This window comes from Acomys minous (genome assembly GCF_964271855.1).
Source record: "Acomys minous genome assembly, chromosome: 1".
Classification (NCBI taxonomy): Eukaryota; Metazoa; Chordata; class Mammalia; order Rodentia; family Muridae; genus Acomys; species Acomys minous.
The window spans coordinates 141,370,186-141,386,660 of NC_140483.1; the positions used below are offsets into that span (position 1 = coordinate 141,370,186).

The 16,475-nt window shown below is 48.7% G+C and overlaps 1 protein-coding gene across 3 annotated transcripts in view; it reads left to right on the forward strand.

The window, feature by feature from the left end:
• The first annotated feature begins 1,131 nt into the window (after positions 1 to 1,131).
• The window catches only part of CCDC180 (coiled-coil domain containing 180), a 61,826-nt gene continuing 46,482 nt past the window's right edge, over positions 1,132 to 16,475 (forward strand). For all 3 annotated transcript variants that reach the window (XM_084784264.1, XM_084784263.1, XM_084784265.1), the window contains exons 1-10: positions 1,132 to 1,413; positions 4,139 to 4,326; positions 8,392 to 8,480; positions 10,140 to 10,249; positions 12,035 to 12,163; positions 12,243 to 12,353; positions 12,446 to 12,541; positions 14,333 to 14,496; positions 15,611 to 15,730; positions 16,292 to 16,371. In XM_084784264.1, the coding sequence (XP_084640390.1) occupies positions 1,345 to 1,413; positions 4,139 to 4,326; positions 8,392 to 8,480; positions 10,140 to 10,249; positions 12,035 to 12,163; positions 12,243 to 12,353; positions 12,446 to 12,541; positions 14,333 to 14,496; positions 15,611 to 15,730; positions 16,292 to 16,371 (1,156 nt within the window). In that variant the 5' untranslated portion in view covers positions 1,132 to 1,344. The remainder of the gene's footprint in view (positions 1,414 to 4,138; positions 4,327 to 8,391; positions 8,481 to 10,139; positions 10,250 to 12,034; positions 12,164 to 12,242; positions 12,354 to 12,445; positions 12,542 to 14,332; positions 14,497 to 15,610; positions 15,731 to 16,291; positions 16,372 to 16,475) is intronic.

Consider the following 16,475-nt stretch of genomic DNA (forward strand, 5'->3'; position numbering starts at 1 on the left):
CAACCAGCTGCAGAAGATCACTCACTCTCGGTTAGTATGGGAAGGACTTGCCAGTAGGTCAGTTCCTGGGCTCCTGCCGCGTGGGGCGTCTCTGGAAAGGAGCCGAGTGGCCCACAGTGCACGAGAAACTCTAGCTCCATGCTTCTCCACCCTCCTAATGCTGCGACCCTTTAATACAGCTCCTTATGTTGTGGTGACCCCACCCCCACGCCATAAGATTATTTTTGTTACTACTTCATAACTATAATGTTGCTGCTGTTATGAATCATCATGAAAAGGATTTTAAAATATAGAGGTCTGCCAAAGGGTCCCGACCCACGGGTTGAGAACCATTGCTCTAGATTGTGTCTGGTCTGTTCCTCATTCTGGCCGGGTATATCTTGAGCCCTGAATTCCGAGCCCTCCAACCTCTTTTGAACTGGGAAAGATTCGACTATTTCAGTGTTTTTTAGATTCTTACAGGCAACGGCCACCTTGTGCTACCTACTGGGACAGGTTGATTTTAACCAGAGCAACAAAGAGAGCCTGGAATTCCTTGACCACAGCAGTCAAAATCTGCACGGGCTCTCTGATCTCCCACTAGCTTTTGGGAACGTTTGAGGGCGCTCCAAGGACTCAACATTGAAAGAAGTGGTGAGTTTCACTCCTCCTCCTGAGCCACTGCTGTTGCTGAGTGGCCCTGCTCGCTGAGAAGGAAGCGTGTGCAGGGCCAGTCCCGCCCCCTCGCGTTGCCTAGGAGACCGCCAGCGTTTCGGCGCAGTTGCTGCTAGAGTCTAGGTGGATGTGGGCTTCAGATGCGGGAGCCAACAGGCTTGGTTAGGGCCTCGAAATCGCTGGGCTTGGAGGGCAGCTGGCTAAGGGCGCAGCTGGGAAAGTGGGCTGGTCGCGAACAGTAGGCGTTTAATTCGTGTGGCCGGAATCAAACTGCTGCGCTTTCCCTCCGCGCCACTCCCCCTCTTTCTCCAGGAGGTTGTAGCTGGGGTTTCAGTGGCATCTGACATCTTAGGAGGACTGACTGTCCACAGAAGAGCCAGAAGGTGCCTGTGGGATTTACGCCCTGTGCGCTGGCAAGAACCCACGTCCTCACTGAACGGGGTTTACCTCAAGAAGTTGTCCCCGCCACCTCCCTCCCCCCCCCCCTCTCTGTCTACCCACCTCCCTCCTTTCTCATTTTGTTTGAAATTTAAGTTTCCCTGGAAGTCCTGTGGGATCTAGTGCCATCCTTGGCCAGGAGGTCCCAGCAAGAGCCTGCAGTTCGGTGGGCAGTTCTCAGCCTTGGAGCAGAAATCCAGATCAAGTCCCGGGGGTGTTTCTAGGAGGAAGGGAATCTGACAAGAAGCCAAGATGTTGCCAGTGGGGAAGATGTCCCAGGTACAGGACGGCAAAGTCTACCAGCAGATCTTCCAGGCCGAGGTAGGCTCCCTGCTTCCTTCTAATTCTTTTTGTTCTGAGAATTTTCCCGTTTAAGTTTCAAATTTTATGGTTTTTGTTTGTTTGTTTGTTTGTTTTTACTGAGAATAGGATCCTTTCATACAATTATTCTGATCATAGTTTTCTCTCCCTCATCTTTTCCAGAGTTTCCCCATTAAGATTCAGTTTTTTAAAAAGCTCTTTGACATTACTTTGATATAAAAAATTGCTATTGGCTGTATTATAGTGTACAGAGGAACATCGGGACACTTAGTCTTAAAATTAAAAACTTAATTTATGTAAAAAGAAAACCTTTTAATCAAAATTAGTCTGATTTAGCCATTATGTGCCCAAGTCTTTTTGTCAAGCACAAAAGCAATTCTTCTTCTTCTTCTTTTTTTTTTTCTTCTGTTTAAAAAGTGAGTCTTGGGCTGGAGAGATGGCCAGAGGTTAAGGGCACTGATTACTCCTCCAGAGGTCCTGAGTTCAATTCCCAGCAACACAACAACCATCTATAATGGGATCTGATGGCCTCTTCTGGCATACAGATGTACATACAGGCAGAGCACTATATACATAATAATAAATAAATAAATCTTTTTTTTTTAAGTGAGTCTTGCCAGGCATGGTGCCACATGCCTTTAGTCCTAGCACTTGGGAGGCAGAGGCAGGTGTATCTATGTGAGTTTGAGGCCAGCCTGGTCTACATAGCAAGATCCAGGACAGCCAGAAAGACCCTGTCTCAAAAAAACAAAAATATGGATGATGATGATGATCTGGGTCTCTTTATGTACTAGGATTTTGAAATTTTCCTTTTCTCCTAGGCCTCTCTTAGGACTCATTGTTGGCTCAATTTTCTTAACCAATATATTTTATTAACAACTTAGTGATGGAGCATACGTCACTTATAACCCAACTAACCAAAACAATAGGAAATGAGGATTAATGGACACAATAACAAAACCTTAAGGATATCAGTTGTGAGGAACGATTCTCTGGGCGTGAGCTACAGGATTTCTTCTGCTGGAACCTGGAGTAACCAGAACCCAGAACCTCAGCAGGAACCAGAGCCCCGAAGCCTTCCCTCGAGCGGTTTTCTCTAGGAGCATCTTGAAGTGCAGCGGTGAACAGCCAAATCTATCCCAAGTCTCCAAAAAGCCCCGCCTCCAGTTCTGGGCTCATTTGTAGATCTCCTCCCAGAGTCTGTTCATGGGATCTTTCCAGCTGGCAACAATTAAGCTCCTGCACGAGGTGGTTGCTCTTCTAGTGAATTAACCTCACCTGTTCTCTCACCAGACCATTCTGATCACACACTTGGAATCCTAAAAAACAGGTTTATCTCTCCAACTCATGGTCATGGCTCGCTCACCTCACTGGGTGGCCAGGGCCCCCTCCGTAGAGGACTTATCTTACGGAGTTGAAAGCTTCATTGGCTGCATCTATTGTAAAGATCACTCTGCCTTAAAAAAAGATTTATTTATATATTACATATACAACGTACATATATACATGTACATATACATGCACATCTACACACCTGAAAAGGGATCCATCTCTCCTGATAGATGGTTGTGAGCCACCATGTGGTTTCTGGGAATTGAACTCAGGACCTCTGGAAGAGCAGACGGTGCTTAACCACTGAGCCGTCTCTCTCCAGCCCCACTCTGCTTTCTTAAATGTACCATGCAAACCAAAGAACCCTTAAAAGAAACATACAAGCTTCAAATAGTGTACCGCTTATTGAAGTGAGATTTTTATTCCTAATTTGAACCATAAATCAGGCTGTCTGTATGAACTTCAGAAGTGATAAAAGTACAGAGAAACTAGAAAACTGAAGTTACTCAGAAAACTCAAATACATACTTGATTCAGCTCCTTATAAGCAAGATATTATTCTTAGCCTTCAGCACACATTCAGTTGTTTTTCTATGTATTTTCAAGTTTGAAACCACACTGTAACTTGGGCTGTAATTTTTTTCTTTTTTAGCAAAAAGATGGGCTTGTTAAATGTACTAAAATGGAAGACGGTCTAGCAGTATCCAAAGCACTATCTATAATTTTTAATTCATGCTTGAAAACAATATTTATATTTATTTTAAGTGTATGAGTGTTTTGGCTGAATGTGTTCACGCATGGCGGGTGCTCTGGAAGGCCAGCTGAGGGTGTGGAAGCTACAGGTGGTTGGGAGCCACCACCAGGGCACTGAAAATTCAGCTCGGGTCCTCTGTAAGACCAGCAAGTACTCCTAATTATGGAGCCATCTCTCCCGCCTTGTAGTTTATGCTTTAATTGATATGTTCAATTATACATTATTGCATAATGATTTCCTTGTCATAATACATTTGTTGTAATTTCTGTTTTAATAAGCACCCAACATTCCATCAAAGGAATTTTCACTCAGCCAATCTCCTATTACTGGACAGTTCTGGTTTGTCTTGTTGTTATTGATGCTGTTGTTGTTTTCAGTTTCCTTTGATTACAAAAATGATTGTACAGACTAAATCTGGATCTCTGTTCAAAGTTCTTCACACACATCTTCCTGGAAATAGCCTGTGCATGTTAAGGGGAAAGAGATCTTTTGCAATGGGTTGGTGTGGAGTTGGGCTGCAAGGTGTCTTCTGGCGGGGAGGTGCCTCTGTGTCCTCCTCCTGAGATGGGCACAGTGATCATGAAGGGCTTGGACAACCTGAAACTTTCACAATCCCTATCTCCATCTTTCATGCATTCAGGTGCAGCTGGTTCAGTCTCTGGTAGCCACAAGGAAGCGGGCTGCAGAGCATTCTGGGACAAAGAATGTCAAGATACCCATGATGAAGAAGGTGCCGTTCCCTGAAGGGGAAACAATGACCCCTCGGCAGAGGAAGTGGGTGCGTAGCCTCCCCAACGACTGGGTCACGGAAAACCCAGTTCTCTATAGGTAAGTCTTGCTGTCAGGCCACATTGCAGGTCCTCAGTCTTCACAGACACAGGAAGATGTGTGCCGGTAGGAATGGAGCCTCTAGTGCCTTCTTCAAAAAAAGGGAAGTAGTCTCATCTGGTTGAAGAGATGTTTCTCTCCTCCCTCAATAGTTTTGATGGGGTGCCTAAGGCCAGCGTCTGCAGAGAAATCCCTCTGTCATGGAACTTGACTCTTAACAGTAGCAAATAGTCACATTCCATCAAAGGTGGGAGGACCACTCAGTCAGGAAGCTCCCTAGGGAGGAGCCACCGCTGAGATGGGATGCTAAAGGAGGAGGGTAGGGATAGATCTCTGAAAAGGATGTTCTTGACTCATCGCCGAAGGCTGAAATGAGTGGATCTGGTCAGTGGTCCTCAGCCTTCCTGATGCTGCGACCCACTAATACAGTTCCTCATGTTGTGGTGACCCCAGCCATAAAATTATTTTCATTGCTACTTCATAACTGCCATTTTGCTACTGTTGTAAGCCACAATGTAAATATTTATGTTTTCTGATGGTCTTGGGTGACCCAAATGAAAAGGTCATTTGACCCCTAAAGGGGTTGCCACCCATACGTTGAGAACCACTGATTGAGAAGGAGAAAAGGCTGGAACAGAGGCTGGGAGAGGCTTTTGCAAGCTAATCAGAGCTTTGTACTTTGAGTTGATTTGCATATCTGAAGTCCCTGTTGGTGGTCTGTGCAGACAGGAGGACAGACCTATAGGAAGCAGATGGAGGCAGAACTGCACTGACTGCCTCTGTTCCTTCCTCAATTTGGAGTGTTTCAATGACTGCTCCTACAACCAGCGGTTATGGGTCTAGTCAAATTGTTTATGTCATCTTGATTCAGCTTTGGTAAGGTGTTCACCCAAGAAGTTCATCCATTTCTTTTAGGCGTTTCAGTTTGGTGGTATGTGGATTTTAAACATATGTCCTTATGATTCTCCAAGTTTCCTTGGTGTCTTTCGTAATGCCCCCTTCCATCTCTAATTTTATTAATTTGACGACTCCTCCTCCTCCTCCTTCTTCTTCTTCTTTTCTCTCTCTCTCTCTCTCTCTCTCTCTCTCTCTCTCTCTCTCTCTCTCTCTTTTTCTCTCTCTGTCTTTTGGTTACTTAGGCTATGAGTTTATCAGTCTTGTTGACTTTCTCAAAGAATCAACTCTTCATTTCACTGAGTCCCTCAAAGGAGAACTAATGTCAATACTTTTCAAATTATTCTACATGAAAGAGCATTTCCTAACTCTTTTTACTAACCCATTATTACCTTAATACTCAAACTATACAAAAACTCAACAATGATGAAAGAAAGAAAGAAAGAAAGAAAGAAAGAAAGAAAGAAAGAAAATTACAGACCAAGATCCCCTTGTAAACCAAATCCAAGAACACAGCAAAAAGACTTATATATAATGGGCCAAAGAAGAGCCTCTGCCTCAGCAGCAGCCCCCATCCCTTATCCACCCAGATGCTTTTGCTGAGGTCTCCTGGATACTTCTGTCAACTCTTGCTATGTTCCTGACTATTCCTGCCCTTTCTCTGTCTCTCTCTCTCTCTCTGAGTCAGAGCTTTCATGCCTGCTCAGGCTGTTGGGAAGTTCCTCCATGGTTGGCAGAGGCCACACTAGGGTGAGACGATGACTGTCAATGCTACAGTGCCCATCTTCCTCAAGGCCCTTGAGCTTGAGAATCCCATGCAGAATAGTAAAAGGACAGTAATGCTCATCCCCCTCAGGCTGGGAAGGCCAGCACACGGTGTGTTGGGTAGGTAGGGTTAGTTAGATAGGCCACCACTATATAAACCAACTCCACAAATCCTGGGGGCAAGGGGCTGAGACACCAGAGCTGACAGTGGCCTTCATTTTCCTGTGGGCTCTCACAGAGCTGCTGTGGGCCAGGGACATTTGAAATATCAATGTCTGAAAGACCCTCCCCATTCTGCATAGTTGTCTGACCCCCATCAACTGCGGCTCTGTAGTGTTCTCCCACATGTGGGACTGCATGGCGACTCACAAGAGGATAAATGAGGGCTGGAGAGATGGCTCAGAGGTTAAGAACACTGGCTGCCTTTCCAAAGGTCTTGAGTTCAATTCCCAGCAACCACATGGTGTCACACAAGCATCTATAATGAGATCTGGTGCCCTCTTCTGGCCTGCAGGTCTGCATGCAGACAGAACACTGTATACATAATAAATAAATCTTCAATTAAAAAAAAAAAAGACAAATGAAAAATACTGCTTGCCTGAGGCCTCTGGGAACAGTAGGGCACTTTGGGTTTCTCTGGTGCTTGCCTCATAGATGGGGCATTTGTAGACGTTATTCCAGAGTTGACGTCACAGTGTTTCCTCACAGTCCTCACTGCTTAGTTGGTTTACTAAGAGATCTCAGTTCACTCCACCTAGATGCAAGCCCTACAGGCTGTGGTGTCACAGAGTGCAGCTCTGCTTCAGACAATGGCTCTTCTACACCCTTTCCAGATAATGGGCTTGCTTCAGCTGCCTCATAGGAGGTACAGTTCTAGAGGGTTAGAGTGCATGACCATCATGGCGGGGAGCATGGCAGCAGACAGGCACGGTGCTGGAGCAGCATCTGAGAGCTTATACCTGAGCCACAAGCATGAGGCACAGAGAGGGCAGAGGAGAGGGAAAGAGAGGAGGAGGAAGGGGAGGGGAGAGGAGAGGAGAGGAGAGAGATAGAGGGGAAAGAGCTAGCTGGGAATGGCATGGACTTTTGAAACCTCAGCATCTATCCCCCAGTGGCACACTTCTTCCAACAAGGTCACATCTCCTAATCCTTCTGTCTTAATTAGGGCTTGTGTCGAGTGAAGAGGCACCATGCTTTGCCATAGCCCTGCTTACTAATACATGCCTTTTGGATGTCTTCTGAGCTGGGATGGCCTTAAAGCACAGGCTGGCTGTGGTATTAGGTTCTAAAGCTATGTTCAGAAATGGCAGTAAACAGTAAACAGGCCTCTCCTTCGTTTCCTCCTCCTTTCCCAGTCAGGGCCTCCTGTAACCTGGGGTGGCCTTGGAGCCACTCCATAACCACAGCCTTAGCTTCTGATCTTCCCGCCTCCTCCTCCCAGGTGCTGGGACTGCAGGCATGTGGCCGCTGTGACAGGTTTCACGTGGTGTGCCGGGGCCCAAGCTAGACAAGCATCCTGCATCCTCACATGCATCCCCAGCTCACTGTATATTTCTGATCATTCTTTAATCCCAAGCAAATGTGTAGAGCCTCCTATGCTGAAATGGTTATTGCCATTACCAGACATGTAGACTGTCATTTGATGTCACTATTCCTTGAGGGAAAACCTTCTTTTCAACTTTATTGTTGAGAATCACTGTTAACCTTTCTGCCAAATTAAAGGCACTTGTGTCTCTGTTTCCACTAAAAAACAAACAAACAAAAACCAAAACAAAACAGCAACAACAAAAAGAGACACCATGACCAAGGCATCCGTTATAAAGGAAAACATTTAACTGTGGGGCTGGCTTACAATTGCAGAGGGTTGGTCCATTGTCATCATGGCTGGAAGCATGGTAGTGTGCAGGCAGACATGGTGCTGGAGAAGGAGCTGAGAGTTCTACATCTGGATTCACAGGCAGCAGGAAGAGAGCTGGCTTAAGCATCCCAAACCTCAAAGTTCACCCCCTAGTGACAAACTTCCTCCAGCAAAGTCAAACCTACTCCAACAGGGCCACACTTTCTAGTAGTGCCACTCCCTGTGGGCTAAGTATTCAAACACATGAATCTATGGGGCCATTTTCAGTCAAACCACCACAGATGGTCTGCTGAAGGGCCAAATAAGCATGCGTGCTGGGAACCTTATTATTTACTGGGCTGTTCAGCCCTTATCACCCCTGGTTTCCCATTTGGAAATTGTTCCAGCCCCCTGACTCATATTGGCCAGCTAAAGGAATCTGCAGCTTGTATCTGAGGCCGGGACCTGACTCCATCTAGACACCGCAGCGAGTCTGGGCATTGCTAATGCCTGTGCTGTCCCGGGTGGATGTGGAGGCAGGGCTTACTCTTCTTCACCTCTTTCCTCAGGGAAAAGGAAGAAGCCAGGAAGGAAAAGATGCGTGAGACCGAGGACATGATCGCTGCCCGAGAGGTGCAGGGCCTCATGGACAACTTAGGTAAGCCAGCTGCCCTTCAGCCCCAAGAGCAAGCCTGCCCCAGGCAGATGGCAGAGTTTGCTGTGCCTCCTCTTCAGAGGCCCCTGCCACACCCACTGGGTCCTCTGCTCAGCTGCCCAAAGGATGGTCTTTTGAGCACAACACCAGGAGGAAGAGCCAGTGGCTACTGCAGTGGGCAATCCCTGGGAAGGCGGGAGCTCACTGCTGTGTGTGATTTGGTCATGACACTTCTTAAATCATGCTTTCTTTTTCCTCACGCCACATCCTAGTTTGGCATTCTCTCCACGTGGGTGCCCTGTATCTTCATGATTAAAAAGTAACTAGTGTACATTGTAGAAAAGCAGAAGGCACAACTACCTATTGTCAGTAGTGCCCCTCTGCCCAGCCAGCTTCCAGCTTCCTGGGTAAACACAGGGCAGAGCAGAGCGGAGGATGGGGAAGGGGGTGCAGGCTCGGGGCTGAGAATCAGGTTGGCATCCTGCTCAGCCACCTGGGACTCAGTTCTTTAGCCACCAAACCCGAGTATGCACATTACAGAAGGCTAGTAAGGACCCCAGGCTCCTGAGTTGATCCTTGGATGCAATAGAGTTAGAATGCTGCTGCCGCGTGGTAAACAGATTCTAGTGTTGGCTAATGTTGCTGAAAATGGTCCCTCTCTGGGTCACAATGGGTCATCTTACTGTACTTCTTGCTTGCCTTTTCTTTTTGACTGTGTCTCTTTGTTCTTTAGCCATGGCTGTCCTGGAACTCCTCATGTACACCAGGCTGGCCTCGAACTCACGGAGCTCACTTGCCTCTGCCTCGTCAATCCTGAGGTTAAAGGTGCACATCACTAGTCCCAGCTTTTTTTTTTTTTACTTACCAGATTTCAACTTCACAGTGGCACAAAAGCATACCCATCAACTATTGTCTTCCTCAGTTTCAATATAGATTTCGGCTCAGATAGTCAACATTTTGTCACAAAACAGGCCTTTTGTTGGGTGATTTGGGCTCGATTGCAGACAAATGTGAGTATTCCGAGTGCATTTAAGGTGGGCTGGACTAAGCTGTGATGTTCAGTTAGGTATAATTAAATACATTTTCAGCTTACAGTATTTTACCACCTTGAAATTCCCTTGAATTAAAAAAGCACCTATATGCGTATTTGTATCTATAAAACTTAAAAAAAAAAAATACAGTTTCACTAACTAGCCTAGCCTGGCCTCGAGCTCAAGATTTTCTTGCATTAGCCTTCTTGGTGTTAGGATTGTGGGCATGCATCAGCCATGCTTGCCTGAGATTGTTTTAAAGAAAGCCATTAACACCCTCATTCTTCATATACCATTTGAGAATTTTGCCCCGGTAGTTGACTTTTTACTTATTTGTAGTACAGGGTATTGAACCCAGGCCTCAGAGCATGTAGGCAAATGCTGAACTTCACTTCCTACCCCACCCACCTGCTCAGTCTCTTGCTTGGCAGTCTGAATTTGTTCCCTATAGCCCTCATGCGTCCATCTGCATCTTTTCTCTATATCCTTAACTCTCTACCACGACCCCACCTGGCTTTGGGGTCTGCCTTCTGCACTCGGGCCTGCGTGCGGATGCTGCCTGGCACACTCGCCTCTGTGGGAGCACTCTTTCTTCCCTGCAGGCTCATCAGCTCTGCTGTTGCCCCCACAGTTTCCGAGAAGGTGACCTCCGTCACCCTCCAAAAGCAAGAAGAATCCAAGAAGAAAAAGTACCTGAGCGTACTGGCAAGCTTTCAGGAGGAGTTGGAGCAGATTGGGGTGGTGAGACCCTGTTCTTGTGGCATTCCCTGGATAGGGAAGGGTGTTTTCATTGATCCTCCTCACTGTCTGGGTGGTCCTCAATGTCTCACCAAAACATAGTCCTAGATGGAATCACAGAGGACCTGTTTCAAGGAACTTGTTAGAGGCATGCCATATGCGTAGGCTCCCATAACTCTTAGGAAAATCCTTGTAAGTTACAGGTTGTTACCCCATCTTGCAGAGAGGTACAAAGTCTTTCCAGGATAGGTATGAAAGGGGCCACATCAGAACTCCATTTGGGTCTGGCTCCAAAGCCCTGCCTTTGACTTACTGCCAGCCCTGCTGATGGAGGGGTAGAGTTGCCTAAGGACATAGCCCATGGACAACTCAGCACTTGTGGGATCTAGAGTAGTTATTTTTCTACTGCTGTGATAAAACACAGTCACCAAGGCAACTTAAAGAAGTAAGAGTTTATGTGGCCTCACAGTTCCAGAGGGATGCAGCCATCTTGGTGAGGGAGCATGGCAAGTGTAGTGACAGGCGTGGCAGGTGTGGCAGGAAGCCAAGAGCTCACACCTTCAAACCCAAGCACAAAGCAGAGAGTGCAAACCTGAAGTAGGGAAAACGTTAAGCTCCCAAAGCCTACACTTAGTGACACACTTCCTCCAACAAGGCCACAAATAGCCCCCACCCACTGGGGGACCAAGTGTTCAAATGCCTGAGACTATAGGGGACATTTCCCATTCATGCCGCCACAGACTCATCCGCATTTCCCCACTCTTGGCTCCCCTTCCTCTCTAGACTTCCTCTCTAACCACAGCGGAGCCTAGGAGGTCCCCAAATGAGACCATGCCTTCTTCCATACTTCTCTCTGAGACACAAGCCTGCACCCCTCAGCTGCTGTCTTCTCTGATCCCCCTGTCTCGAATCCCAAGTATTGGCTGTGTGTCCAAGGCACTAAGAGCAGACTCCAGCCTTGTCCCCACTGTGTCCCAGCTAGATGCCTTGCTGCTTCTTTACTTCCAGCAGCCAAAGGAAACTCAGCTTTCTTTCACTACTTGTTTAATTGCTGTTTGTTGAACACCAGTTATGGGCTATGAATGAAATGAGGACGTGGCCACCCCTAGGTATGACTGAGAAGAATTTTGTTGTAGATATCAGGGAAAGTACAGCCAGGGGCATCTGGAAGGGTCCTAACTGACCAGGGCCATGAGAGGAGAGGTAAAGGAGAGTGAGAGAGGACAAGAAAAGAGAGCAAAGAGGTGAGAGGAGCAAGAGACAAGAGTAGGAGCCAAGAGAACCAAGAAAAAAGAACCAAGGGGCCATGAGGCCAAAATGGCAGGGTTCTACAGCAAAGAGGCTGAGGGAAGGGGAGCAAAGCCCCTGGGGCTGGAGAGGCTTGGGTCGGAAGTGTGGTAAGAAGTTGTTGAGAGCAGCCACAGGTACTGAGTGCGCCTTGAAGCCAAGCAGACACTTTGGTATGTTAATAGGCACCTCAGCCACTCATTCTGAGATTTTTTTGGGGGGGGGACCTGACAGGCTAGACTTGATGACTGGGCCTCCTTCAGCTGCTGAGGGGAGAATCACGCGGTAGCATGCACCGCACAGCAGCCACTGTGCCTGGTATGCTGCACAACGCCCTGGTCCTCTCTGGGTGTGAGTTCATCGTGAATCCTCAACCCCCCAGGTTTAGCCAGTGGTCCTTCTTGAGACAGGATGTGGCACCTCCCCCATTACGGGGAAGGACTGCCTCCTATGTGGAGTATTGATGCCCTAACTAACCCTCAGCCTCCTGGCCCGTCACAGGAGATGGAACCACTTGTCCTGGAGAAAGGGGAGATCCTTTTGAAAAAGATGTCCCAGACTGACGAGGATGTTGATGAGCTCTTCAAAAAAGTCAGAAATGAATCGGACCTGGAGAGCTGCACTATTGACGTAGGGGTTCCCTGGAGGCTGCGCCTGCTCCCCGCTAGCTCTCTAGGAGTTCCTAGCCTGACCCAGTTCCCCTGTGCAGACCCTGCTGGAGCTGTGGGAGAAGGTGGCTGAAAGATTCATGCAGCAGAAGCGGGAGATTAAAGAGCTGGATGGAGAGCTGTTGACACTGGAGGTCTCTCGAGCCGACAAGGCAAGTTGGCTGCAAATGGGCTCCTTGGTGGCTTTCTCTAGAAGGCTTTTGGGACATCCGAGAGTCACTCAGTGACGCCTTTTCCTCTCCAGCTAAAGGACATGCTGAAGAGATATGTTGACATCCTGGAGAAAACCTCCTACCTCCTGCAGCCCGACATATATAGGCTGATAGATAAAGAAGCCATGGTGAGTGGTGGTCTTAGGGCTTTCACTGTCCCAGGGGCCCCGCCCTTGGCAATCCCAGACTACTCTGTTTTTCTCATTCTTCCTGCCTCTCCTACTGGCCAGGAGTGTCTGTGGCTACACCACACCTGCTTCTTAGCTCTGTCTCTTTACTCCCAGTCTCCCTGCCACCACTACCATGGTCTGTGATGGGAAATAAGAAATTCAAGGTTGGTCATGATGTCTCCAGAGTAAAGCTTGACCCTTTGCTAACATGCAGGCTTTTGCTTGGGCTGCTCAGAGATGCAGGAGTATTTGTGACAAGCTGAGCACGCCCTAAGCCTTTAACTGGGGACATGTCCCTGCTGAGACATGTTTGGAGGGCGACTGCAGAGGTCTTAACAGTAACAGTTGTCCTTATGTTAAAATTTTATTCTTAGGGGGTTATTTTAAAATGTATGTGTATATGTGCATGTCTCTCTGTATGCACGTGCCGCATATATGTAAATACTTGAAGAGGCAGAAAAGGGGGGAGCACTGGGTCTCCCACAGCTGGAGTTACAGGTGGTTGTGAGCCGCCCAGTATGGGTGCTGGGAACCAAACCGAGTCCTCCGAAGGAGCAATAAGCACCTTCTAACCACAGAGCCATCTCTCCAGCTCCTACATTTTCGTTTTGAATTAGCATACAAAATACCTTCATATTGGCATTTTCAGACATGGCTTGGTTTGTTGATGCTCTCCCCTCAGTAGCCTCCTTTCTGTTTTTATGTCACATGTTCTTTGAGCCCTCCCCTTCCTTGACACCTCTTTTTTTCCCCTTTCTGGGTCAGTAATTTACACACTCACACCCACATGTGTACCTTAAACACGTATAGACATTAAACGTTAGGGCCACCTATGAGGGAGAATGTACAGCACTCGTCCTTCTGAGTCTGGGTCTCCTCACTTAATATAGTAATTTCCAGCCTGAAGTTCAGGCTTTGTGCAGCTCTGGAGATTGCCCAGGCCGGATTGTGACTCAGTGCTGTGCTTCCTTCCTGGTGCCTGGTCTCCTCACTGTTGCCACCTGACACATGCTACTCTTGCCGTGTGCACTCATCTCATCAGATTCCAGAACTCCGTCTCCGTGGCCCTGTCCTCATAACACCACAGGGTGAAGAAACGCTCGCTTGGGCCCCAGCAGCACAGGCCTTGCTGGCATGAAGCCTCAGGCCCGCTGGAAAAGCGTGCTGGTATCCCTTCCCCGAGAGCCTGGCTGGGCCTTCAGCTACGCAGGGGACTTGGGAAGTGGGTGGCTTTGAGATTTTTCTATGTGATGCTTTGGGGAGCTGCTCCTGTCTTAGTAGGGGGCGGGGCAGAATCGTGCTGTGCAATAAGGGCTGCTCCAGGCAGGTGGGCAACGGGTGGGGGCGTGCAGACTGGCACTCCTGGAAGGAGCAGGTTTGGATCTGGATTCAGCACGTCTTTGGGTCTGGTTCTCAAAACCATCCCGTGTGATGGGACCCTCAAGGCAGGGATCTCAGCTTTTGGAACAAGTTTATACAAGGGCAGCAAACCACCATTTTAAGCAGTGATGCGGTGCGGCTACAGTATATCTGGGCTGGGGCCCCTATTTCAGGCACACGACTGAGCCTTCCAGGAAGACCCTTGAAGAGCAGTGGTCCATGGCAGATGAGGAAGCCCTCACACCCTACCACAGCCTCCTTCAGCCCTGGCCTACCTGTCCCCTGACTCCTCTCCTGGTCCCTCCTATTGAGCCTTACTCTGGCCAGAGTACTGCCCCATCTAAAGCCCCTATCCACCTCTGACCACAGACCATGAACCAGGCTCTACTAGGCAACCGCAGGGCCATCGCCCAGCTATTGGTCAACCTGACCGAGGCCACCCTACAGCAGGAGCTTGACAACCGCCACCGCTGGCAGGGCCTGGTGGATGCCTGGAAGGCTCTCAAGAAGGAAGCTCTGTTGCAGAGCTTCAGGTGGGTCAGTGGTGACTTCCCCGCCCCCACCTGCCCTCTTCTCCTCCCCGCCCCCCCTGCTTCCTGCCTCCCTCTTTCCCCCGCCCCCACTCATCTGCATCCTCCCTGACTCCTACCTACAGCTCTCTCTCAGCTGCCAGGCTGCTTTTTCCTGCTCTCTCCATCACTGTTTTAAAATGCTACTGCTTTCTGTGCTCCTGTACTTTAAAGTTAGAAATAGACGAAAGCACCAAAAAGAAATTAAGAGTCGCCACTGACCCTTCCTAGAAGCTGTACAGCTAGGACTCGATCACGTTTAGACCCAGAGTCCATGCCATTTTAGATCTTTTTTTTTTTCCCCTCACAAATGTTATTTCACATCTATTTCTCTGAGCTCAGTATGAATTATCAGGAAGTGTCGATGTAGTTATATGTATAATTTCCATGCTTTTATATTAGTTATAACCAAGGGTCCTGGGCCTGGAAGGACAGGTATCTCTCAAGTGGATACCTCTCACCTTTCAGGAGCATGTTTCTTCTGTAGGAGAGAGAGGTAGGAGAGGACCCATTTCTGTACTGTGTGCTGAGACTCAACCTTGCCCTACCATGTGACCTTGAGGAAGTGCCCCCAAGCATTCCAAGCCTGCCTCCTCCACACTATAGGTGCCCTGATAGCCCTGGGGTCTCTGGGATGCCTCAGTGAGATGCTTTATAAACAGAGCCTGCCTGGGCCCAGGACTGGGGCTGTTCTAAAAATCCACAATAACAGCAGTGAATGGTCATAGCTGACTTTCCCTGGACAACCCCATGGCGCAGGGCACAGGGCTCCGGGCTTTGTCTGTCACTTTTCTGAGTCCTCACACGTTCCCAGTGAGGGTGGTGCTGCCATTGGCTCTGTGTTACAGTCTAAGGCTCAGAGTGGAAGAGGAACTTGTTCCAGGTCATAGAGCCGTGGCATCTGAGGCTTCTGTGCTGGGAGGTGGTCAGCAGTTCCTCCTGCCTGCCTTCTTCCTTTCACCTCCCTTCTGTCCCCAATGACCTGCACACTGTCAGTGGTGGGTGGGGCTGTTACAGCCTGGGGTGCTGAGTCTCCCTCCTACTTGTCCCCTCTGTGATGCTGGGTCTGACTGTCCAGTGACTTCATGGCTAGTGAGGAGATCCAGGAGCCCCCAGCTGTGCAGAAGGAGCTGGATGAAATGCTGAAGAACCAGCAGGTCCTTCAGAAAGTGAGGCTGGACCATCTCTACACCATCTGGTATGGTCACCTCTATTCCATTGGGTACAGTGTGCAGGGAGGACCACTGGGGTCAGCACCTTAGGGGGTCCAGTAGGACAGTCCCCTGAAGCTCTTCCATACCAGGCTACCTCCTGGTGCTGGAGGACTGGGCTGGCCACACTGGCCCCAATGTCAAGAAAGGTCATAGATCACATGCTGTGGAAAGAAGCTTAGATTGGTCCTGCCAAAGAACTCTCTAGGAAGCAGTGGCCAGGGTGGAGGGAGAGGGGAGGAGGGGGGAGAGGGGAGGGAGGGGAGAGGGGAGGAGGAAGAGAGGAGAGAAGACAGAGAGGTCTGGTAACAAATGGCCCCAACAGGGCTTTGGCCCTTATCATGACGCGCATGCGTAGGCTGTCACAGAGGAGGCTCCATTCAGAGTTTTTCTGGTGGTGACTTTGTGACTAATAAAAGGCCTGTTTGTGAGGCTCTTTTGGGACACCAGGAGATCCCAACAGGTTCTTTCGCTTCCTCAGTATATTACTGAGAGTATGTTAAATGTGCCAGCCACTTTGGCTTATCTGCCATCTCTTCTTTCCCCAGTGACCTCCTCCCCCCAAACTATAACAAAGCCCAGCTGACTGAGTGGTCTGAGTCTCTCACTGCCCTGAATAAGCAGCTTGGTAAGCAATGTCCATGGGATTTCCAGAACTTTCCAGACCTCTGTCTAAGTACCAGCTTGCCATAGTCAGTCCTCCAGCCATGTATCTGCGAACGGATGGTGGCC